This window comes from Sus scrofa, chromosome 3 (assembly GCF_000003025.6).
Source record: "Sus scrofa isolate TJ Tabasco breed Duroc chromosome 3, Sscrofa11.1, whole genome shotgun sequence".
NCBI lineage: Eukaryota > Metazoa > Chordata > Mammalia > Artiodactyla > Suidae > Sus > Sus scrofa.
This window is the reverse complement of record NC_010445.4, coordinates 122,206,907-122,232,711: the sequence shown is the minus strand read 5'-3', so window position 1 is coordinate 122,232,711 and position 25,805 is coordinate 122,206,907. Positions and strand designations below refer to the sequence as shown.

General features: G+C 43.9%; 1 protein-coding gene across 1 annotated transcript in view; it reads right to left on the bottom strand.

The window, feature by feature from the left end:
- Positions 1 to 25,805, bottom strand: part of NBAS (neuroblastoma amplified sequence) — a 359,592-nt gene that overhangs the window by 9,614 nt on the left and 324,173 nt on the right. Inside the window, 3 exon segments of the mRNA XM_021087823.1 lie at positions 1,977 to 2,105; positions 8,603 to 8,741; positions 13,278 to 13,417. Coding sequence (XP_020943482.1) covers positions 1,977 to 2,105; positions 8,603 to 8,741; positions 13,278 to 13,417 — 408 coding nt within the window.

Below are 25,805 nucleotides of genomic sequence, written 5' to 3'. Positions count from 1 at the left end.
GATGGAGAACAGATTAGCAGCTGCCAGTGGCTGCCGGGTGGACGGGGGAGGAGGCGGGTGGCTGTGGCTATAAAAGGTGGCCTGGGGGATCCTGGTCATGGAACTGCTCTGGCTCTTGATGGTAGGAGTGGTCACACGAAACTCCATGTGACAGCTGCACAGAACTTCACACACACACACACACACACACACACACACGGGCATGTAAAACTGAGACTGCATCAGTGTCGATGTCCTGGTTATAATTATGCTGCAGTCATGCAACCTCTCACCACTCAGGGAAACGAGGTAGCGGGGATACAAAATCTTGCTGTATTATTTCCCACGACTGTATGTGCACTTAAAATCATCTCAAAATTAAAAGGCAGAAAATATTTAGAAGCTGGAAAACTCTGCAACACTTTAGTTCGCTGGAGGATGCATCGGGTCCTGGGAACACAGTGGAAGGTCCCTGACGGACTGAGAGAAGCTGTGAGTCAGTTTCACGACTGAATTCCTCAGAAAGGGCCTCAGGGGAAGGGCAGGGACTCTTCTCAGCACCTGACACCCCCAGCTTTGATTCTTGCACCTGCAGGCCACAAAGGTTTGGGGACTTATCATCGCAGTCCCAGGAGAACCACACCACAGGCTGCAGGGATGATGCAAGTTTTAGCACAACGCCACCTGTCACGGGTACAGATCACAGTGCACTAGTGCCATTTAAAACAACTCGGGGTTTCAACATTCCCATTTAGCGTCTTACTTGACTGCGTGTGTGTGGGAAGGGGGTGTAGCAGGCAGCTGGGCTGGTTCGCAGTTAAGCAAGCCCAGTTTTAGTTGCAGTTCTGACTGATACCTTTGAGATAAAGAGTCTTTAAAGTGGATACGCTTGCCCATGGAATTCAGGAGCGCATCTCGGGAATGCCCTTCCCAGGATCCATTTTAGTGGAGAGCGATGGGGAGGCTACCACTGGACCGTCCCCCTCAAGTCCCGTGCTGTCCAGGTCCCCAAAAGGCCCCCGTTGGGCTCAGGTATCAGTGATAACAGGGTGTTCGTGAAACTTCACAGAGGCTCTCCGGTATTTTAGAAATTCACCTAAATGAATACGGCACTAGGTTTTTCTCATTTTGTTCATTATGACTATTTCCAAATGCAAGGACGTTCTACGCTCTGCATCCTTTGTCATTAACAAAATTTTACATCCACGACACCTTTTCATCAGTCTCTTCACTGAACCTCCGCTCCAGGGGTGTCTTCCCTTCTCTGGTCCCTAGAAGACATTCTCTTATGTTTTTGTTAAAACACACACACACACACACAGACACACACACTTCAAATGAAAGAACGTTGGCCCTACAGAAGGGTTTCAGTAAGAATCACACAATGCAAATTCATTAAAACGCAACCCTGAGCTATCTAGTCCTAAAGTACAAAATTTAAAAGGGAAGTGAGAGTTTCTTCCTTAATCACGATAACAAGACAACCAGCCTTGAGGGAGAACTTTCTAGCCTTGACGCCACCCCCCATTCCTCACCACGGCGGCGCAGCTTTAGAGGCGGTGCCAGAGGAGATGCGAGCTTGCAACTTCCGACAGTGCCAGTAAACAGCAGGCACAGCTACTTTCTCACCTTTAATTAGTAGATAACCAAACACAGGCAGGCACAGAAAACCTGCCTGTTGCCAGGAGTTCTTCCGCCCCAATTTCAAGTGGCGAGAGGACTAGTCTGCTGGTGCAGCAGCTCTGACATTTTCTTAAAGAGACTAACACACCGCTTCATTACTGGGATTGGTATTCTCAGCATGTAGACACACACAATGTGTGCTTCATGGCAGGAGTTTTAGTAAATGTCTGTAAAACAAGCAAACACCCACCCAGACAAAACACAAACAGCCACTGTGCTCAGAGAAGAGCGGGGACTAAACAGGCCTAAGTAGATGGTGGCTGCTCTCTCTGAACGGCCACACGAATCCACTTCGCTGCGACAGAAGGGGGTACCTGAGCGACGGCGGTGACGTGCTCCAGGGCCAGGGCGTGCAGACCCGCATCTTGGCTCTCGAGGAGAAGCTTCAGGGACGGCAGCAGCAGGGCCTGGTGAAGCAGCAGCGAGCACAGCTCCTTCACGCACTGAAACCACAGGGCGACTGTGTGAGTGAGAAAACAAGGATGTGCCTCGCAGCCCCAGCAAGGCTCGCTCCATCTTCCCACACCTTGGCTTCCAAGTGTGCGCGTCCGTGTCTGTGCAAAGCGCACCCCTGGGGGCACTCGGATGTAGCGTTTGGTACCTGCTTCGCGCGCTTCCCCATCTTTTTTGTAACAGCTTTCCAAGCATCAGATATTCATCTACAATACTGCTATTTTCTGGGCCTCCTGGGATCCTGCTGGATGGATATGGGACAGTAATTCATTCTCCTAAACTCTCAGAGCCTTAGCTTCCTCACAAGTAAAATGGAGGTAATCCTATTTAGTCTGTGGTGTTTTGTCTGCGTATTAATAAATCATAATGTACAATAATGTATAACATATACTAAGGGCTTAACCATAAAACTATTATCAATCGTTAATATTATGAAAATGCAACAAAGGAAATCAGCACTTTAAATATTTTACACCCTGTTTATGGGTCTAATGTCAAGATGGACTGAATGTTTGATATACTTAAGCTATTCCATCTTCATGAAAACTGCCTGTGATCCAGAAAAATGTATTTGAGGAGTTCCCATCGTGGCTCAGTGGTTAACAAACCCTACTAGCATCCATGAGGATGCGGGTTCGACCCCTGGCCTCGCTCAGTGGGTTAAGGATCCGGCATTGCCGTGAGCTGTGGTGGCTCAGATCCCATGTTGCTGTGGCTTTGGTGAAGGCCAGCAGCTACAGCTCCGACTGGACCCCTAGCCTGGGAACCTCCATATGCTGTGGGTGCGGCCCTAAGACGACAAAAAACAAAAAACAAACAAAAAAAAAAACCTAACAAATAAAAAACAAAAATGTATTTGGATCTCCACAGATGTCTTTGAATTTCATTCTCGGCCCTTTATTATACTGGCTGAACCTGTCATCAAAGAGCAGACTTTTACAGAAGATAACAAATGGTAATCCTTCCCAACAACAGTATAAAAAGCACAGAAAATAAATTTGCAAGCTTCTCCTCCCTGCTGAGTTGCATGCTTCTGACTTTCGCTGTAACATAAGGAACAGAACACTTGGGTCAAAGACCAGACGATGAGTGCGACCTCATTAAATAAAGCGAGGGTTGTTTTTGAAAGAACTGAGAATTACCACGCTGGGTGGGACTGAGCTTTCTCCTGTGCTCCTTCAACAGTATCCTATCAGAGAAGAAAAACTCCAATTTGTATTTTCATAATTCTGCTACATTATTATGAAGAGCAGGTAAAATCAGGCTGACACAGGGAGTCCCCGTGGTGGCTCAGTGGTAATGAGCCTGACTAGTATCTGTGAGGATGTGGGTTCCATCCCTGGCCTTGCTCAGTGCGCTAAGGATCGGCATCACCGTGAGCTGTGGTGTGGGTCACAGATGTGGCTTGGATCTGGCATTGTTGTGGCTGTGGTGTAGGCTGGCAGCTGCAGCTCTGATTCAACCCATAGCCTGGGAACCTCCATATGCCGCAGGTGCAGCCCTAAAAAAAAAAAATCAGGCTGACCTAAGAAGCGCCTAGTTAAAGCTTGGGATGAGGATCTCTTTGGAACTGCACTCGCTGTAGTTTTCTCGTCTTTCACCCAGCAGGTCTCTGCTGGAAATCAGACTGAAAGATGTGCCACACAAACTTGTGTGAAAATGATCAAGAGCAGCAGGGTAGCAGTTCTGTAAAACGTGTCCTTCGAACACGGATTCCAATTCAGAGACGTGCTCTGTGTGCCTTAAAGCACAGCGGACACTCATAGAGGGGGTTCATTCAGCATCTGGGCCAAAGAGAAATGCGGATTTTAATCTGGGATGCCCAAACCTGCTGAAAACATTTGGGAGGATGAAAAATAAACTCCATGCAGAACAGTCTAGCACGGCTGCCATGCACCAACCTGTTTCAGCGTCCACTTACAGTGTTCCTGTAAGGAAGAGCAACGCTCCCCCCAACCCGCCTGCACCCCCTCCCCCCAACAGAGAGCAGGAGGACGCTCCGAACCCGAGCTGTCCCACAGGGCTGCCGCGAGCCACATGCGGCTAGGGAGCACTAGAGATGCAGCCTGCAAATGAGAAACCCCATTTTCTATCTTACCCAGGTTTTCTTAATTGAAATAACCAGGCATGGCCCGTGGCTCCCACAGTGGATGGTGCTGCTGAGCGCGCCAGGCTCTCAGGCCTCTGGGTCTGCACACACCACGGAACCTCTGCTGCCTGTCTGATTAATCCCCATCCATCCTTACGTCTCAGCTTTCGAAGGCACAGGAAAACGCCACCTCCTGCAATGGCACCTCTGATCTCCCACGTTCGGCATTCCGAGCACCTGACTATGCTCTGTAAAATATTTCCTACGTCATCTACACTACTGTAATTATTCCCCGGCCTTTCTGCCTTACTCAAGGGCAAGAGTGTTCTTCCTTCTCTGTCTTCCAAACCTGCTTGGTACATAACATACCCCCCAATGTTTTTATATTTCTCTCTTAATACTTACATTTGCTTATTCATTAAGTTATAGGTAACTGGTAAATAGGTATTTCTCAGCAATCTATGACATTCAGAATAAGTACATCATTTGCTCTTAGCTTTGATGAAAAAGTTGATGGAAATAACCGATATACCCCTCTGGGCAGCCTAAGGGATAGTCCACGGCCTGGCAAGGACATCCAGGAATGGAGGAATTCATTTTATGAGAGCGACTGAGTCTTTTTTCTCTCTTAGCTATCAGTTACTGGCTAAATCCTCGTCTATAATTACATACTAAACTGCGTCCACCAGGTAGTCCCCCTTGTGCTACCAGAGGACAGTTTATTAGGATGTTTATGAAGGGATTTGGGCACTGCAAGAAAAGTCAAAGTAGCAAAGGGAACCACAGGACCCCATACATGGCACCTTCATGGCTCAAACCATCGGGCCATTGGGACATAGAACAAGAGAGGCCTTGAATGAAGAGAAGCAGGTGTCCTCCCCATGGGCTGTGATTTATGGCGATGCCCTGCACCCTGCGGCTGATGGTCCTCAGAGAAGCAGGACCTCCCACCAAATGGCCTTCTGTCCTCTACCACCCGCTGCTGGCCCTGGGCATCCAGCGCCTACAGGTGTTTCAGGACCTGCAGCAAGCGCATGGAGACGGGCGCCGCCCAGGCTAAAAACCAAGCTCTCGACAGCATCAGAAGTGCCTCAACCAGGAGAGAGAACCACCACACTAAGACTGAGAAGCTGGGGTTAGCTGGCTCACTCATTAGCCAGGCGCCCAACACCCACACGCCCGCCTGTGGGATCTGTGATGCTGGTTCACGCTGTGCCTTGGCAGAGTCGTGGACCCTCAGGGTCAGTCGCAAATAGCTGGAATGCAGAATTTTAAATCTAAATGCCAAGAACCAGTTTTATGCCAATTTCTACAGATCTTCTGCTCCTGAGACTGTTTCTCAGATTGCCATGGATACAAGCGCAGAACGAGGATAAGTAACTTTCAAGGCTGTGGGACATACGCCCTGTGAGAAACGGTGATTTTTATCTTCCTGGTGGTACCTTCCATCAGCAAAACCATCACGGCTGTAAGTAAACAAGTACCCCAAGCAACAGCAGGCAGTCACAAAAAAGCGTTCTGAAGAGTCAGAGGGAAAAAATCTCTATGTATAGGAACTTCGTGGGGGACGGGGAATGGGGATGAAGGAGAAAGTACATCCCTTTAAGTCCCACCAGAGATAACCAGGCAAGGGTGTTTCTCACACATGCAGTCGGGCAACCGAAGGTGTCAGAGGAAAAAAAAAAGTGAGTCATGGATAATCCCACTGCCATGGTGATACTTATGGAACTCTGAAACGAGACTATATAATTTCCGAATGTGGAAAACCAAACTTAACAGACATTTTCATTTGTAGTAATACCCTTCCTTCCTTTGTGGCAATCCTAATTCTCATCTGAGCACATTTAGTGATGAATAAAAATAGTATACAACATCAGCAAAGTTCCTTTTGCCACAGTATCCTAAGGAAAAAAAAATCTACAAATGCATCCAATTAAAAGATAGAAACCAAGCAGCAAAAGAAGGATGAAGAAAAGTCACTGTGGGAGTTCCCTTTATGGCACAGTAAGTTAAGAATCTGACTGCAGTGGCTAGGGTTGCTGGGAAGGTGTGGGCTTGATCCCCAACCCAGCACAGTGGGTTAAAGGATTCAGAGTTGCTGCAGCTGTAGCGCAGGTCGCAGCTGTGGTTCAGATTCAAACCTTGGGAGTTCCTGTTGTAACAAACCTGACTAGTATCCACGAGGGTGCAGGTTAGATCCCTGGCCTTGCTCAGTGGGTTAAGGATCTGACAATGCCAAGCGCTGTGGTGCCGGTCATAAATGCGGCTCAGATGTGATATGGCTGTGGCTGTGGCATATGCCAGTGGCTGTAGCTCCGATTCAACTCCTAGCCTGGGAACTTCAATAGGCCTCGGGTGTGGCCCTAAAAATAAATAAATGAATGAATGAATGAATGAATGAATAAATAAATAAAACACTAATCATCTAGACCTTAGACTCTGTAGGCCATTCTTGAAGGAAGGGCCATAGAAAGGGAGAAAACTGGCAATAAAACTTAGCTACATAACGGACATTCAATGTGCATCCACCCCAAGTGAGCTAAGAGTGGCCCATTGGGAAGGATCTATTTTTTAAGCATTCAAGCGGAGAAACTTGGTTTGAGAACCAAATGTGCCACTTACTGCCTGAGTGATCCTGAGCCAGAACCTTGCCCTCAGAGCCTCTACTTCATCAGCCATCAAATGGACATCAAGGAACTTCCTAACAGGTGGTGGCAGAGGCGGTGAAGGCGAAGTGAGTCAACGGAAGTGAAAGCCCTAGAGTGCTAGCAAATGTCAGGTGTTGCTATTAACGCCAGTTTGTTAAACGGTTACAGCAGGTCCTGAATAACATTTTCTAACCAGATTCAACAGACCGGGGAGTAGGACACTTCCAGCTTTTGGTCTGGACCCAACAATGTTTGATCTTAGCTTATGTTAAGGCAAAGATGAAACCCACGTGGTGGACAGATTACTCAAAGTGGGGTACCAGACTGAGCGGGTCCTCACTCTCTGTGATGGACAGGATGTATTGAATCCTGCCTCGGATGAGATACAGACGCTACGGCAATGGTCCCCACCCTCTAGGTGCTCACGATACAGCAGTGTAGATGCCAGGTAAGTAAGTAGTTGATACATGCAAATCACAGGCCACTGGAGTTATGGAGTTATTTTTGATGTCAGTTCTTATTTTGCTTTGTTTTGGTTTTGTTTTTTGCTTTTTAGGGCTACACCTGAGGCACAGGCCTGTGGTCGAATCAGAGTGGGAGCTGTCGGCCTACGCCACAGCCACAGCAACATGGGATCCAAGCCATGTCTTTAACCTACACCACAGTTCACAGCAACACCAGATCCTTAACCCACTGAATGAGGCCAGGGATCGAACCCAAAACCTCACGGTTCCTAGTCGGATTCATTTCTGCTGCACCACAACAGGAACTCCAGTATTGGAACTTTAAATATTTTATACAATAACTGTCATTCTGGTGGTTGAAGACTTTTTAAAAAAATGGGTACAATATTTTAACATTTAATCAAAAAACTTAGCCATCCTTCATTCAGAAAACAATTCATTAAATGTACATTCACAATGAGAATATATTCCTTGAGTGATTACAGTGAAGATTCAAAGGATCACATTTCTGATTTTTCAAGTTTATCTCCTATGTGGTAGAAACTCAAAGAGCAATTAATCAATTTAGTGCTGTTATCCAAATGCTTCAATTTAAGACTTAAATTCCTCACCCAATACACTGCCGAGGTCAGAGCCACAGGAGGGAGCTGTTGTTAACATGTCCTTATTTTAGAATATACAAATGTGTATGTGTGTGAACAGAGAACATGTATACACAACCCATGTTCACTGTATGTTACACAAATAATCTCACATGATGGGATCAAATAGAGAACCAAGCTCCGCATGGAGGCGGCGGAGTTTTTACCATGTTTACAGAGAAAAAAGTATTTTGGTCATGCAATCTTATCACAATGATGTCAAAAGCATGTGGAAATCAGAGTGGCTGGTCACCTGTGAGGTGCGCTAAGGCTCACGACCACGTTACCCACTGGCCAGGTTCAGCCAGACATGACCCTTGAGCTACCATGAACTCTTGGAACAGAAACTTGAGTGAGACATAAAAGGGCATCCAAAAAAAGGAAAAAGAAAAAAACCGAAAACTGAGTTCTACTCTAGGACCTGAGAAAGGCCAACTGCTTCAGAGCATCCAACAAAGAGAAAACGTCCTCAAAGCGTCCTTTCAGCGCGGCTTTTCTTCATCTGATCTGTTACAGCCATGGGCCTTTGCCTACTGATAGCTTAGGCTGAATGTTCCCCACGTACAGTGGCTGATGTTGCTTCTAAGAAAGAGTCTGGAACAGCAAAGGGCCACCCCAGGAAAGTCGCTTGCAATACCCACTCACCTCTGCAGGGAGCATCTGTTCCGTGTGGTATAAAGAGCGGCAGAGTTTCAGAACTTCCTTCCCCAGCGCGTCCTTGTTCTCCGTCGTGCACCTGGTTAGCATCACGGTGGCCAGTCTCACCCACGGGTTCTCAGTTATGCTGGTTCGAAGGGAGAAGAAGGCAAAGCGTTGGAAAGGATGCAACTTATATCAATTGTGATGAATACTTTTAAACTCGAAAAGAAATCCACTTTTTGAAGGAAGACGCTTTCGGCAAACTGCAATCATAATCTGGATGGCGCGTCCCTCACGTCTGTCTCGGAGAAAACAAACCATCTCGCGCAGGGAAGACGGCTCGCCGCGGGGTGGACGAGGGGCCCCCCAGCCTGGAGGCAGCGGGTGGCGTCCAGGAGCACAGGCTGCTTGGAGGCCTGGCAATTCGGGCTCACCTTCTGGCTCCCTGACTACCTGGGTGACTCACACAAGTTAGTTCGACTCTCTCGGCCCAGTTGCGTGGTTCTGGAGAGGCCACCCAACCTTTCTGGGCCTCGGCTCTTTTCGCTGTGAAAAGATAATGTCCTGTTTTCTGTGCAGGATTGTATCATTTAATGAGTGATGTTTGTCACTGTGAAGAATCATTCTGAACAGCAGGCACATCTTACGATCTACTTTCCTAATTTTGGAGACATAAAGCACACCAAAGTTTGCCTCTGATCCCCCTTCTCTGGCTGTCACTGCTCTGACTTCAAAAAAAAAAAAAAAATCCCGAGATACATTTCAAGAGACAAGGTAAAGGCACATCCATTCCAGGGTGCAGATTTCACTTACAACATTGAAAACAATTTTACTGTTTATGAAGAGTCCGTTCATTCCCTTCCTTAGCTGGGCTCTAGACTCTAGACCCAGAGCACCCATGAGGATGGTCTCTCCCATGAAAGAGTTTCATTCTTTGCCCCTGAGAAAAACAGCAAATGCAACCACAAGGGACCCACAACACCAGCCTGTGGCAAAGCCTTTGTGTCTCAGCTCAAACTAACAACCCATGAGGACAAAGAATACTGCTTTTTTCAAGGTACAAAGAAAGCTCGGGGTCTCTGGCTGATGTTAGCGTCTTCGTGCACTTCAGGACTTGCCCTCTGCTTTCCCCTTTAAGGTCTGAAATCAGCCCTCCTGGGTTTTTCTCTAATAGGCTGCCTCCCTGCCGTGAAAACACTGATGGGCCAGCAGGCAGCAGTGCGGGCCCCCCCCACCCCCCTGACAAAACCTATCAAAATGCACAGGAAACCCTCAACAAAACTAAACTAAAAGACAACTGATAGAATTATAGAATGGGAGAAACTATTTGCAAATGAAGTGACTGGCAAGGGATTAATCTTCTAAATATATAAACACCTCCCGAAGCTCAATATCAAAACAAACAACACAATAAAAAAAATGGGCAGATCTAGACATTTCTTCAAAGAAGACATACAGACTGCCAAAAAGACACATGAAAAGATGTTCAACATCACTCATTATTAGAGAAATGCAAATCAAAACTACTATGAGGTACCACCTTATACCAGCCAGAATGGCCATCATCAAAAAGTCTACAAACAGTAAGCGCTGGAGAGGGTGCAGAGAAAAGGGAACCCTCTTACACTGTTGGTGGGAATGGAAGTTGGTGCAACTACTACGGAAAACAGTATGGAGGGTCCTCAAAAAGTTAAAAACAGAATCACCATATGATCCTGCAATCCCACTCCTGGGCATCTGTCCAGAGAAAACCATGTCTTGACAAGATACATGCACCCCAATATTCACTGCAGCACAATTTACAACAGCCAAGACACGGAAGCAACCTAAAATGTCCACTGACAGAGGAGTGGATAAAGAAGGTGTGTGTGTGTATAACACGCACACACACACAATGGAGTGTTACTCGGCCATAAAAGAATGAAATGACAGCATTTGCAGCAACATGGATGAACCCAGAGATTATCACACTAAGTGAAGTTAGTCAGACAGTGAGAGACAAAGATCATATGTTATCATTTATATGTGCAATCTAAAAAAAGGATACAAATGAACTTATTTGCAGAATAAAAACAGACTCACAGACTGTGAAAAACTTATGGTTACCAAAGGGAACAGGATGACAGGTTGGGGGGAGAGAGGGACTGGGCGACTGGGATGGAAATATTCTAAAATCAGGTTGTGATGATGGTTATACAACTATAAATATAATAAAGGTCACCGAATTAAAAAAACGTCTCTTCCACGAGCCAGCTGTGATACACTGAAGGAAAACTGTGGAGCTTCTGTAAGTGCATGTCTGTTATGCTTTCCATACCTGGTCCTACAAGGGACTAAAGCTAAAAACCCAAAGCTGGTAGCAGTCAGATGGCTCAAGCAAATTTCTCAGTTTTTTCTTTTTCGGCCGCCCCCACGGCATATGGAAGTTTCCAGACCAGGGCTGAATCCAAGCCTCAGCTGTGATCTGTGCCACAGCTACCGCAGGTCTGGATCCTTAACCCACTGCACCTGGCTGGGGATCGAACCAGCGACTCCACAGAGTCAAGCCAGATCATTAACCCAGTGCACCACAGCAGGAACTCCAAATTTCTCAGTTTTTGACTGTGTTGACCAGCAACATTCAGTTATTGCCATTCTACCCTTTCCTCCCCATCCCTCTCTCTCTTTTTTTTGGTTGTCTTGGAAGTGCTGGAGTCATACACTGGATTTTCGTGGGGGGAAAAGTACTCAAAAGCCCCTTGAAGAACCTGTTTTAGGTATTCCATCTTATGCTCCCCTGTGCTAAAACACCACTTTGAGCCAGGAAGGAAGCAGGAATGGACCGTCCTGGATTCATTCTCTGGTTTTCTCTTAGGGAGAGCAGACAAAGCTGGTCAGAGGGGTAAGGAGACTGCTGATGCTTGGTTCCGATGCTAATGATTTCACAAAGAGGTTTGAAAAACACAGGTTCGCAATTTGTAAATTTCAGGTAGGACTACAAAAGCAAGACTAGGCCGTTAAAAATGAATACCTTTTTGTCTACAACTGCAATGCTTTAAATGCAATCAACCTTTTAAGTGAAGCTGATTTTGCTTCTTGTGAGTGAGAGATTTGAAGTGGTCAGTGTTCTCAAAATAAAAAAGGAATTCCCTGGTGGCTCAGCGGTTAAGGACTTCGTTATCACTGCAGTGGCTCAGGTCACTGCTGTGGTGCGGGTATGAATCCCCTCGTGCCATTAATAATAACAAAACAATAATGATAATAATGTGAAAGAAGCTATAAAGCCAGTTATCTACTAGAGGTATCATATTTTGAATTCAAAAAATTCTCTTTAGCTAAGAGATCCACTCTGAGTGTATGAATAAATCTACAATTCAACCCATTTTCTAAAAAAGAGAGGGATTACTGACCATCTAATTGACAGGTCCCACATCTACTTCCACTGTTATCACCTAGGAGTTGTTTAGAAACTGATACCCTGGCCCCAGAGTTGGACTTAGGAGGTGAGCACGGGCTCTGTTTTTAACAAGCACCCCTAGGTCCTGAGGCAGTTCTGCCAAGATAATTGGGAACCAAACGGAAGTGCTGTTTCGAGGCGCTGTCACAGGTGAAACCAAAGTTTCTACGATGCGGGAATCTGTGCTGCAGAGTCTCAGACAGGGAAGCGAAGAATCTGTGCTCACAAGAGACACGGCAGCGTGCCTCCTCTGCCACAAATGATTGAGGTCTGAGAACACTTCTTTTCTTTCTGCAAACACTTGGTTAAAAAAACAGATCCCACCAACAACAGCCCTGTCCTTGGTTTGCTTCAGAAATTCATAACGGTCTCATCCGAGGATGGAGGCGAAGAGGGTGGCCCAGGGGTTCCCAGGCGGCCCCAGGCTGCTCCTGGAAGAACTGACTTTTGGGAACATCCTCCTTTAGGGTCTGAAGCTCACACAGGGCTGCCGGCGGTGGAAGGGCCGAGGGAGTCCTGGCCCGGCAGGCACTGGGACAAGAGGCCCTGGTGCTCCTGCTTTTGGCCAACGAGGAGCAGCCGCTCACGACAGCCAGCCTATGTGCTCAGAGGAAACCTGGCCACTTCTTCCAAAGGAATCCTTGGCTGCCAGAGCAAGGATGGTGCAACTCCTCCATGAAGCTCTGAGTGGTGTCTGTGAGCTCGGCGGGACGTGGAGGAAACAAGATAGGCTGTGAAGGTGCGGGGACGCTGCCTCCTCCGCTTAATAAGCAGGCGAGGCTGGTTACTGAGCTTCTGAGCTTCCACTGTCTCATCTATAAAAGCAGATAACGTCACCTTCCTGCTTAGATGTGTTGTGTAAATTGATTATGTCAATTGCACACAACATTGTGAGTTCTCAACAAATGTTATGCAATGGAATGCACTGATAATTCCCATTATCAATTGCAAGTTAGCGCTGTAAGCTGTGGTAAGAGTCAGAAATTGCCTGGCCAGCATACTGGCACAGAATTATTTTGCTGACTTCATAAATCAGATAGTACTATCAAGCACTGTCTGTGTTTCTGAATAAAATATTTGGGTTTAGGAGTAAGGGGAAATGGAACAAAACTATAATATTTCCAGAAAAACAACTCTAATTTCATCTCAAAGATACTGACTTTTTCTTTCATTGGCTCTCTGAAGGTACTGAATTTTTAAACCTAGAGTTGAGACAACAAAAGCCTACTTTGAGTTAATACTCACGAATACTCCCGTCTCATAGGCGGCCAAGCTTGCAGGAGCAGGGCCAGGTGCTGGAACTCAGCCTCTCGGTGACTGGTCTCCAGGAGCTCTGTGAAGAGCGAGTAGCGCTTCTCTTCATCCTCCGTGTCGGCTACATCCACCTGGAAGGGGCGACACACACCTGAAACTCATGGCCAAGGCCACTGAACTGCTTTACAGAAAATTTCACATTTGCCTCTTCTGATTAAACACACTTGTGGAGTTCCTGTTGTGGCACAGTGGTTAACGAATCCGACTAGGAACCATGAGGTTGCGGGTTCGGTCCCTGGCCTTGCTCAAGTGGGTTAAGGATCCGGCATTGCCGTGAGCTGTGGGGTAGGTCAAAGATGCGGCTCGGATCCCAAGTTGCTGTGGCTGTGGCTGAGGTGTAGGCCAGCGGCTACAGCTCTGATTAGAACCCTAGACTGGGAACCTCCATATGCTGCGGGAGCAGCCCTAGAAAAGGCTGAAAAAATAAACACACTTTTGGAAATTTTTACAATGAATTATAGTTAGAGTCAACAACATCCCTCCCTGATCCTACTCCCCCCAGAACCTTCCAAAACCCCGTTTTACCCAATTTCATAACTGTTATAACTGTTTTAACACTTATGTTAAAATTTATTTAGGGAGTTCCCGCTGTGGCACAATGGGATCAGCAGCATCTCTGCAGGGCTGGGACATAGGTTCGATCTGGGCCCAGCACAGTGGGTTAAGGATCCAGTGCTGCTACATCTGTGGCTTAGGTCACAACTGCACCTCAGATCTGATACCTGGCCAGGAACGCCATATGCCTCAGGGTGCCAAAAAAGAAAAAAAAAAAAAAAAGTTCAGAACAAAATCACAGAATGGTTCTTAATATTCTTGCCAAAATAAATTCAAACAAGTATATTTCCCTAGAACTGGATTATTCACATTCAGTATATGTTACATTGAAATAATGAATTGTTTCATATGGAATTGTACTAGTTCACCTTACTCCACTTTAGCCAATATTTTAGTTTAAATTATCCTAAATGCATTGCTAATTTTCATTTTAGCATGACTACTGCTACATCTTCATGTTTTCTAGAAAATTTCTCTAATTTGAAATTAAAGATTTCACTAAAGAACATGTCATAGAATTTTGTTTTGAATTTTTTTTTCAAAATAAACATCTTTTTTTGTATCTCCATTTCTATTATTATTGTCTTCTTAGGGCCGCACCCACAGGATATAGAGGTTCCCAGGCTAGAGGTCTAATCAGAGCTACATACAGCTGCCAGCCTACACCATATCAACAACCACACAGGACCTGAGCCGCGTCTGTGACCTACACCACAGCTCACAGCAACGCTGGATCCTTAACCCACTGAGCAAGGCCAGGGATCGAATCTGAGTCCTTAGGGATACTAGTCGGGTTTGTTAACCACTGAGCCACCAGGGGAAATCCTGTCTCTCCATTTCTAATGCAAAATAAGTCTGTCAAAGAAAACTACTCATCCTTCCTCTCACTGAATAACTAAATGATCCTTCTTTTATGGTGAGGCAGTCCTAAAGCAAGTCCCATTTCCCACACCTCTGTGAAGGAAATGTTTGCTATTTTAAGTTAGCAGTTTTAAGTAGAAAAGTTAAGCCAGAAGCTGGTTCTCCTGTCTTCTAGCCTCTTTTAACACAGATGCTCTTTATTTGGGTATATAAGACAGGTGACAATACACCGAAAGGATAATGAGGACAGATGGTACCTACATATCTGCTAAACTGTCTGTACTAACTCATGTTTCCAAAACATTTGATGCGATGGTCATTCTGGCTCTGATCCCAAGGAGCCACCTGGAAAATTATATCCGTTATACCACGATTTCTTCATTTTTATAAAACTTGTCATGGCCCATGAAATCCTTGGAAATTGCTGTGGGGAGTCCTGCTTACACAGTGACCTGTCAGATCCTTCAAGACCTGACTTAAAACCCCATGTCATTCTTCCACAGAATAATAGTGCAAAAGTTGTTTTCTAGCGTTGGAAAGAATTTTATAATACAATAAGTCAGTTGACTCTTACAACAGTTTCGTGTGGAGACCAGCACAGGCGTCATTAACCTCACTTTACAGATGAAGAAATGGGCTTTTCTGTCCCGGTAAAATAACCAGCAAGCGGCAGAGCCAACACGTAATTAGACTCGAATCAGGATGTTCTGAAACCAGAGAACTTGGTAAGCTAGAGAAGCTGAGAATTATTTAAATTAGTGGTCTTAGGAGGAGTTCGGCAATATTTTCTTGCCTATTTATAAAGAAATGTCGGAGTTCCCGTTGTGGTGCAGTGGTTAACGAATCTGACTAGGAACCATGAGGTTGCGGGTTCGATCCCTGCCCTTGCTCAGTGGGTTGACGATCCGGCATTGCCGTGAGCTGTGGTGTAGGTTGCAGACGCGGCTCGGATCCCGCGTTGCTGTGGCTCTGGCGTAGGCTGGCAGCTACAGCTCCGATTCGACCTCTAGCCCGGGAACCTCCATATGCTGCAGGAGCAGCCCAAGAAATGGCAAAAAAAGACAAAAAAATAAAAAAATAAAGAAATGTTAAAAAAAAAAAACAAAAAACAAAAAACAACCTTTCAAACTCAAGACACCCACCTGTCATGACCTGACCTCACCACCTTCAAGTCCCCTCCAGCCTCAGGGTCTCTCAGGCCCTCTGCATTCATCACACCTGCTTCCATCGGGAACTTGGATCTGCTCCCTCTGCCCAGCACATCCTTTCTTCAGGTACCTGCAGGGCTCTTCCCCTCATTTCCTTCAGATCTTTCAAATGTCACCTTAGAGGCGCACTGCGTTACTGTCCTACCTAAAGTAGCCTCCGACCCCATCTCCTCCCCTGCCTTGTTTTATTTTCCTTCTTGGCACTTACAAGTATGTGACATAGTGCCTATCTGTTGGTGGAAACACAGCCCTTTGTCTGCTCACTCGTTTATCCCCACTACTTAAAATGTACATGCACGGTACTTATTGAGTGAATGAACTAATGAACGAGTCAGCAAAGGCACAGGGTACAAAAATCAGCACACAAAAGTCAATCACATTTCTATACACTAACATAATGAATACGTGAAAACTGACAATAAAAATACCATTTATAATTACTTCAAAGAAAATAAAACCTTGACACGTGTAGGATCTATAGCGTAAAAAAATATGAAATTCCAATGAAAGAAATCAAAGAGGAGCTAAATAAATGAAGAGATACACCATGTTCATGGATGGGAAGATGCAGCATAGTAAAGACGTCAACTCTCCCCAGATTTATCTACAGGTCTAATGCAGTGCTTATCAAACATTTCCCAGCAAGGATCTTTGCAGATTCTGACAAGCTTTTATAAAATATGGAAAGACATATGCCCTAGAACAGATGAACCATCCTGACAAGGAGGAATAAAGTGGGAGGAATAACTCTACTCAATAGTAAGGCTTTTAATTGGCTACAGTGAGAGAGATAAGTGGTACTGGTAGAAAGATATTCACAAAGATCAAAGACAGAGAACAGAGAACCCAGAAAAGAACAAGCCCAACTGACTTTTTGACCAAGGGCATTAGCATTCAATGGGGGACAGAGTGTTTTCAACAAACGGCGCTGGAGGAAACGGATATTCAGAGGAAAAAAAAGGGAAAGAAACCTCAACCTAAACCTTACACTTTATGCAAAAATTACTCAAAGCTGATAAGAGAGTTAAATGTATTAAGTGATATATATAAACCTATAAAATTGCTTTAGAAAAAAAAACAAGAGAAAACCTTAGGGATTCAAGGCTACACAAAGTGCTTCAGCTCATAATACTTGGAGAAATCTGAGGGATCCATAGAGAACTGTCTCTCAACGGTCTTATTTTTCATAATTATTATTATTTTTTGGCCATGCCTATGGTATGTAAAAGTTCCTGGGTCAGGGGTTAAACCCATGCCACAGCAGTAACCCAAGCAGCTGCAGTGGTCTTTGGTCTTTTTAGAGCCGCACCCGTGGCATATGGAGTTTCCCAGGCTAGAGGTCAAATCGGAGCTGTTGGTGCCGGCCTACGCCAGAGCCACAGCAACGTCACATCCTAGCTACGTCTGGGACCTACACCACAGCTCACGGCAATGCTGGCTCCTTAACCCACTGAGCAAGGGCAGGGATTGAACCCACAACCTCACGGTTCCTAGTCGGATTCGTCAACCACTGAGCCACAAGAGGAACTCCGACAACGCAGGATTCTCAACCTGCTGCACCACAAGGCAACTCCTCTCAACAGTTTTTAGAGATGCTTACAATTCACCTTGTGGGGAAAGAGTTCAAGACTAGTCTGTCTTATTAGCAAACTCTGTGCTTTAAAAAAGAGTATTAATTGAAGATGTCCAAACATGGCTTTCTAGATAATGAGTTAGTACTTCTTCACTTGAAGAATAATATTTACTCTATAATTTAAGAAAATGATGACACACTAGGTTAAAAAGGTAATAAATCAACTATACTTAAAAAAAACATAAAAAGGTTAAGTCTTTATAATTAGACTCATACATATTAAGCCCCTAACCAGTAAGTGAGGTATTTTCACATATATATTCTTCTATTATTTATTTCAGCCCCTATAATAAGTTCTATTTATTTATTTATTTTTGCTTTTTAGGGCCACACCTGCGGCATATGGAGGTTCCCAGGCTAGGGGTTCAATCGGAGCTACAGCTGCCGGCCTACTCCACAGCAACGTGGGATCTGAACCGCGTCTGTGACCTACACCACAGCTTACGGCAAAACAGGATCCTTAACCCGCTAAGTGAGGCCAGGGATCAAACCTGCAACCTCATGGTTCCTAGTTGGATTCTTTTCCATTGTGCCATGATGGGAACTCCAATAAATTGTATTTATTAATTCTAGTCGTTTTCAGTATTTTTCTTGGGTTTTCTGGAAATTAGGATGACATAATCTACAGTAATGGGAATTTTTTTTTTTTTTTTTTTTTTTTTTTGCTTTTTAGGGCCACACGTGCAGCATATGGAGAGTCCCAGGCTAGGGGCCAAATTTGAGCTATAGCTGCTGGCCACAGCCACAGCCACTGAGGGATCTGAGCTATGTCTGCAACCCACACCACAGCTCATGGCAATGCCAGATCCCTGACCCACTGACCAAGGCCAGGGATCAAACCTGCACCCTCATGGATTCTAGTCGGATTTCCTTCCACTGCACCACAAAGGGAACTCAGGCAGTTCTGCTTTTTAAGAAGTCACGGCTCCTATTCCTGTTTCTCATCTGACTACACTGACTAGGACACTAAAGGTAACAATGATATTGGGCCTTCCTGTTTTGGTCTTAATTTCAATAAAAACACCTTCAAATTTTCAGTGTTGAAAAAGTGAGCTATAATTAAAATCCTAGTGGTCAGCAGAGAACATGAAGCACAGCAAATAATCAACATACAACTTTTGGGTTAAAAAAAAAAAATGACGTTATCTACTTACTTTCTAGAAGACGGTTTTGGACGAATATATTTTCATATCATGACTGATAATGTTGCTCATAAGTGGCTAAAAAATTTAAACAACCTTAAGTTGAAGAAAATCACTATGCCACAAATCTGATACATTTTCTGAAAAAATGTATTGGGAAGAGAAGTATTGCTCTGAGACAATAAAAGTTAAAGCAAACGCATCTCAGAGGCTTACAGAGGTGGTGAGTGCATGTGATTTATATTAATATCATGGGAATTTAAAATACCATAAAATATCTCAAAATAAGGCACCTAGCTGAGCATGACTGCGAACCTACGACATAATCAGGTTCTGTCTTTTTGGAAAGTTGTGCACTTCATATTGAAATACATATATTCTGCGTATCTAAATATAGTTCATAAAAGTACAGAGAACTGACATAAGTATCGAAAGAGCTATACTATGAAATGACTATAGAACACATTTTAACATAAAGGAAAAACTCCTTGTGGGTGGCTCTCAAACGTTCTGACGTACTTTATAAGGGCTTTGTAGCAAACTTCATAACATACTACATAGAGACGCTAAAATACTGCATGATAAAGGGCAATTCAATTAAATGTGCAGCTTTCAAATTAGTGCTGATAAAGTCAAAGTAACATGGAAAAATGTTTATTTTGGAGACATTCTTGGACCTTTCTGAGGCTTAATTTTTCTCTTCTGTAAGATGAAAATACATATGCATATGATGTTTATAAATACTAAGAGAATATGAATAGTGAGCAGAGGCGGGCACGCGGTAGGCACACAATAAATGATTAGGTATATTATCATCTACATACTATGCTACGTATAAAAAAGCATAATGACGGACTTGCGCTATGATTTCTTCCAATAAGAATTATGCCCATTGGAGTGCCTGTTGTGGCTCAGCAGTAACGAACACGACTAGTATTCACGAGGACGCAGGTTCAATCCCTGACCTCACTCAGTGGGTTAAGGATCTGGCACTGCTGTGAGCTGGGGTGTAGGTTGCAGATATCGCTTGGATCCCGCGTTGCTGTGGGGCTGTGGGGTAGGCTGGCAGCTGCAGCTCCCACTTGACTCCTAACCTGGGAACTTCCATATGCCGCAGGTGCAGCGCTAAAAAAATAAACAAGTAGAATTAAAAAAAAAAATATGCCTGTAGATTAGGAAGGGCAGAAAAAGAACACAATGAAACATGGCTGCTTAGGATAAAAGAATCATGGGTTAACTTTTATCTCTTCAAAAAATCTCATTCATTTGTGCAATAATGAAAGTATCTGGAATGACTCCTTAATGCCTTCCACAGATCCAAGAACATAAAAGTGAGAGCAACTGCTCCTTCTTCCTACATTTGGTTTTATTCTGTCCTTTTCCCCAGTGAAAATGAAAGTGTGTACACCTCTTTTAACACTTCTGTCCCTTCCCCACTGACAGAGGGTGAAAATGCCCACTCTTTCACAGGCATCGTAGAGCTGGTAACAATCCCATCCTGACACCACTAACTAAAAACCACAGGATTTCAAAGGGCAAAATTCAAATGCAGCTCAAACAGGCGAGCGTCTCTTTCCCTTGTGTCTCTGAAAGTAATGTTCTCTCCTCACTGAACTGGGTGACTTTAACCTTTGCTGTACGTCAATTTGTCCAGTAGCTGTGCCTCCTTGTCAGGCAGAGTCACTGTCCTTGAAAAAGTGGACTGAGTCACTTACACTCAGATGAGAACAGCTTTAACCTTAAATGTCTCTGCAGCTGCTGGAAATGAACACGACTTCTTAAGCTGAGCCACCCCTCTTGAAATCTGCACCTTCCTATAGGCATTGACAGCAGTTTATTTTATCTTTATATTTGCGAATATGAAATAGATACTAATGCATATGGAAGTACCTGATGAATAAAAAAAAAGTTATCAACATGCAGAGGATTATTACTGACAGAACCATCATTCATCACCGTACTCCTATCTTCCACGTGAGTTTATGAGCTGCTAGCCTGGTTCTAAAAGGCTCCTATGATGACACCTGATTTAAAGGTGCCAAGGGACCATGCAGCCCCTTCCGCCAACCCAGCGAAGCCAGACTGAGCTCTCTCTGTACACAAAATACAAAACAAACAAAAATCCCTACTTCAATAGCTATACAGAAATATGAAAAGGCGACAGAAATGACCTCTAGAGTACTAGACCCCTGTATATTACAGCTACTCTTTTTATAAGGTTTCAGGTGGCCAACACTGCCTGTTGTGTCCACTGGATCTGACCAATATCTCTGGCGAAGCTAAGTCAAGTTTTCAGAAAACACAAGTCATAAGCTGTGGGGCCAGCTTAGTCATACACTGTCAGACTGACTACCTCTCCAGTCTAAGCAGTGTATAGACCAGCGTCTGCACGCAGCAAGTACTCAATAAACAGTATTATTACTGATAATTACAGTAATTCACTATTATTGTAAGAAAATATAAACAGAATGTAAATTATGAGCATGCCCATTTTTGAGCATAAGTTTCATTACATAGAAAATATAAAATTGTAGAAATAGGACTAAAGTTTAAATATTAAAAGTAGGATAGCTTTCCTCTAGCAGATGCATCCCATCTCTCTGGTGGAGAACTAAAGAAGAGATACAGCTACTGAGCTAATTTCACAAGCGCTATAGCCTGTGCTGCTTGTAATAAAGACAAAGTGTGTTGTTGAGACAGCCTAAAGGTTCCAATGACCTTCCCCAGCCCATCCGGAGGGGAGACCGTCTACACAGGAAGGTGTCCTGAGAAGGAATAAAGAGATGAGAGACTGAATTATTTCCTACCTGTGCCTACAGGTCTGGTGATGAGCACAGCTGTTTAAGCTCTGCTTCTCTCCTAAGATATCTCAGGAAAATGAGGGCCTATTTGCGAACTGTTCAAGACTAAAGGGTTCTCGGTTGCTATAAAAAGTCTCTCCTGGGGCACAGCAAACACACCCTTGGGATGGGGCGGGGGGAACCCAAGGAAAGAATTAGGTTCCTAAGGGGTTTCCAGATGTTTGGGGTTGTATGTGGGGGGGTGTGTGTGTATAAACACAGAAACACACAGAAGTTGGTAACTGTCCTTACAAACCATGTTTTATATCATCCTACTTATTTTACTGTATCTCTAAAGACAGAAATGACACAATAAAGCATATTTCAAAATCATTCCTATATGCGCAGGTGTAACTTCAATACATAATACGTATTTTCACATGGTTAAATATGACATTTAATGAAAACATTTTAAAATGACACATACGATGGGGAAATACTTTGTGTTAAAATAAAGAAAGAAATGATTTCGCCTTACACCTTTTTTCTCTACGACAAATAATCAGTCACGCCATCTGAGCCTTCGTAAATACCTGTGTTTACCTTAAAGAACTGCTATACAAGCCGCGTTTTTAAGGCCAGACTTTGTTTTCTAGTTAAAAGTGAAAAAAGTATTAACAGAATAATTCATGGAGCTGGAAATGCTTTCACTGTAGTGTATCGTTCAGACTCTGAATACTGGCCCTGCCACTTCATTGCTCTGTGACCATGTAAAAATAAATAGCTGAGTCTCAGTGTTTTCATATGTAAAAATAAGGTAATAGCAGCTAACCTATCAGGTTACTTTGAGAATACAATATATAACATAACACGGGACAACATACACACAGACACTCACACCTACACAGGTCTGAATTACCACTGAGCTACCACCGTGGCAACCAGTACAGGCAGTTCATTATTACACATCATTCTGCTTCAGTTTAGCAGAGATATTGCAAAGATTTCTTAACTTCTCTGAGCCTATCTGCTCATGTGCTGAATGGAATAACATGATCACCTCCTTATTATGAGGTATAAACGATAAATATACACACAAAGCCTAATGGTCAGTTCAGAGACGGCTGGCCCTAAAATATATGAAAACTACAGTACAGGAAACATCTTCTCCGCTTAAGTGAAAACTGATTTCTGCTGTAACATTCAGAGCTTTTATTTTGAATCTATTTTTTTTTTAATTTCAGTTGGAAGTCGTCCAGAGAGAGTTCTGCATAGCAGAAGAAAGCAGTGGCCACTGAATTACGTGGCCTCCTACGCATGCTATACATAGGACACATACCTATCTTCCAAAACAAAGAGAGAAGAAAATAAAACTACAGACAACTGCATACACTCAGCACAGTTATAGGTCAAGAATGTCTACACTTCAAAGTATCAAAAGTGAAAAAAGAAAAAACACCAGACTCCAGAGGATGATCTGTCACATTGCATGTAAATGTTTCACATACTCCAACGGTAAACCCATACCTGAAGCAAATAAGAACAGGGAAAACTGTACAAAGAGAAATAAAATGAACCTGTCTGTATTCTAAGTGAATACAGCTAATGCATTGAAGGGGTGTGTGTGTGTGTGTGTGTGTGAGAGAGAGAGAGAGGTAATCACGGAAAAATGAGGATTGACAAGTGCTATTACTCTAAGGCCAAAGACAAAAAGAGCTCTACACAAATAGTCCAGCTAGAAAGTTGGTTGGAATTTCCAAAAATATTTTATGTGTGCTCTAGGATTAAGTAAATAAGCAACTACTTGGAGGATAATGAGAGTTAAGTTTCTCACTGGCAGAGAAAGGAGTTTACAAATAAGGAAAAGCGAGACTAGAATGAACGGGATTGCAACTGCAAGTATCATTACAAACTCACAGTCTTCAAAGCAAGTGTAGATCTATATAAAAAGAGATGTAGGCAGCATGTGCACGCTCTGTCCCGAGAGGATCTAGAAGCTATCATAGCACCACATCGACAAGTACACCTGGCACCCAAGTACTGGCTCCTAAATACTATTCTTCATTTAAAAAGTCAAGACCCCTTGAAGCCAAGGGCTGAATCCAGAGCCTGGCAGGGAAAGTACAAGAGGACTCAGACATCCGTGGTTCAAAAAATGGTGGGACGGGCACAAGTCAAAAGGATGCAGGAGAAAACTTGAAAGAAACTCCCAGTGGCCAAATCTGAGATAGTTTGAGCAAAAAATAAAAGTGATGATAGTCATAGATTATAACCAGAGAAAATGAGAATCCTTGAGCTTGTGACGATGTAAACAAATAAATAAATTCACGTATAAAGAGGGGAACAACTGATTAAAAAATACCATCGGGAAACACCAGTGACCATTATCTCAGGTAATGATCACCAATGAATACTTAAATTAGCAGGTGATTTTTTTTCATTTTTTCAAGTTTTATTGAAGTTGATTTACAATGTCATAATCTCTCCCCCACCTCCCTCTCCTCCCTCCCTCTCCCCCACTTCCCCCTCCCTCTCCCCTCCCACTCCCTCTCTCCTCCTTCTCCCCCTGCTCCCCCCTCACCCCTCTGAAGAGCGTAGCCCAGTGAATGGCCTGTACCCTGTGCTTGAAGAACCTTTTGCGAATAGTTCACATAGTGCTCTGTTCAAAGGACAGTTATCAGGTGTGGCGTTTTTCAGAATGTTTTAATTGAGCAGCAGTTAAAGAGACACAATGCCATGTACTGAGGGATTACAAAAGCTAAAATGAGAAGCAGGGCTCTCGGCTCTCTGAATCAAACTCCTGATTTCTCACCCTTAATCCCACTCAATCACGGGAAGTGACGTGGGGAGAGCAAAGGTCAGCAGAGCAAGCTGTCTGGAGTCCAACCCTGCCCCATATCCGTGCTTAGTGTCCCTCTGAAAGACAGGAAGGAGACCTGGCCGAGGCCAAGAACACAGGCCTCCAAATCACACAGCCGTGGGTCTGAACTCCAGTCCTATCATTCACAAGCTGGGTAGGTCGTGTCACTGCATCTTCTAGGTCACGTGATTCATCTAAACCGCATGAATAGTAACTACTCTGCGAGACTACTTTTGGGGGTTTTAAAAAATATTTTTATTATACTCGACTTAACGATGTCCTGTTAATTTCTGCTTTACAGCAAAGTGACCCAACCATACACACATATATATATTCTTTTTCTCACATCCTCCATCATGTTCCATCACAAGTGACTAGATAACATTCCCTGGACTGTACAGCAGGATCGCATTGCTTATCCACTCCAAATGCAAGAGTTTGCATCTCCTAAAGATTAAATGCACTGATGGACACTTAGGATGCATGCCACCACTGTGCCCTCTCCTTCCCCCAACGATGCCAGTGACAAGAGGACGAAGTCTTTTAAGGAAGAGACCATTATGCATAAAGGGGTCCCTGCTCAAGGTCTCCAGATACTTGCAGCACCCAGTAGTATGGATGCTCGCTCAGTGTGAATCCTCTTAGGAAAAAAGGCACATCCATCTTTGGCTTATATCTGGACAGACATGCCGGTGACTTGTGTGCTTCCATATGAGAAGCAACTAGCTGGTCAGAAATCACTGTCAGCAAAATACTGCAAATTAATACAAAACAATATCCATTTAAAAGCACCAGGCTATACTGTGAGGAAACACTCCCGTTATTCCAAGCAAATCATTTTCTTTGCATATAAGGGGGCAGCAACATGATCTAATCATCATTCATGGCAAGAACATCGGACTGAATGTCAGGAGTCCTGGCCTTGCCATTTTAAAGGTGACCCTGGACATGTTTTTTTAGGATTTAATATTCATTTATTCAACAAATATTTACTGAGTGTCTGTAAGATCCTTGTTCTTGTGGAATTTATATTCTAATGGAAGAAGAAAGACATAACATAATAAACAGAGAGAGAGACAGGTAGGAAGAAGTCAGCATATAGTGAGTGGTAAGTGACTAGAAGAGAATAAAAATGCCCATAAAATAGGCTGCGACTGGGTGGAGGGAGTCATTTTAGAAATAGTGACATTTAAGCTAAAATCTGAAGAAATAACTTCTCCCTTTTTAGACATCTATATCTTTTTCTATAAAATGTGACTACTGAATAGGGATGCTTTTCAAAGTGTCTTCTAGTTCTAGGAATTTGTGATTTCATGGCTATTAGGCAATATATGCGTGTGAACATATTTTTTTTTTCTCTTTTTATGGCCACAACTGTGGTATAAGGAAGTTCCCAGGCTAGGAGTTGAATTGGAGCTTC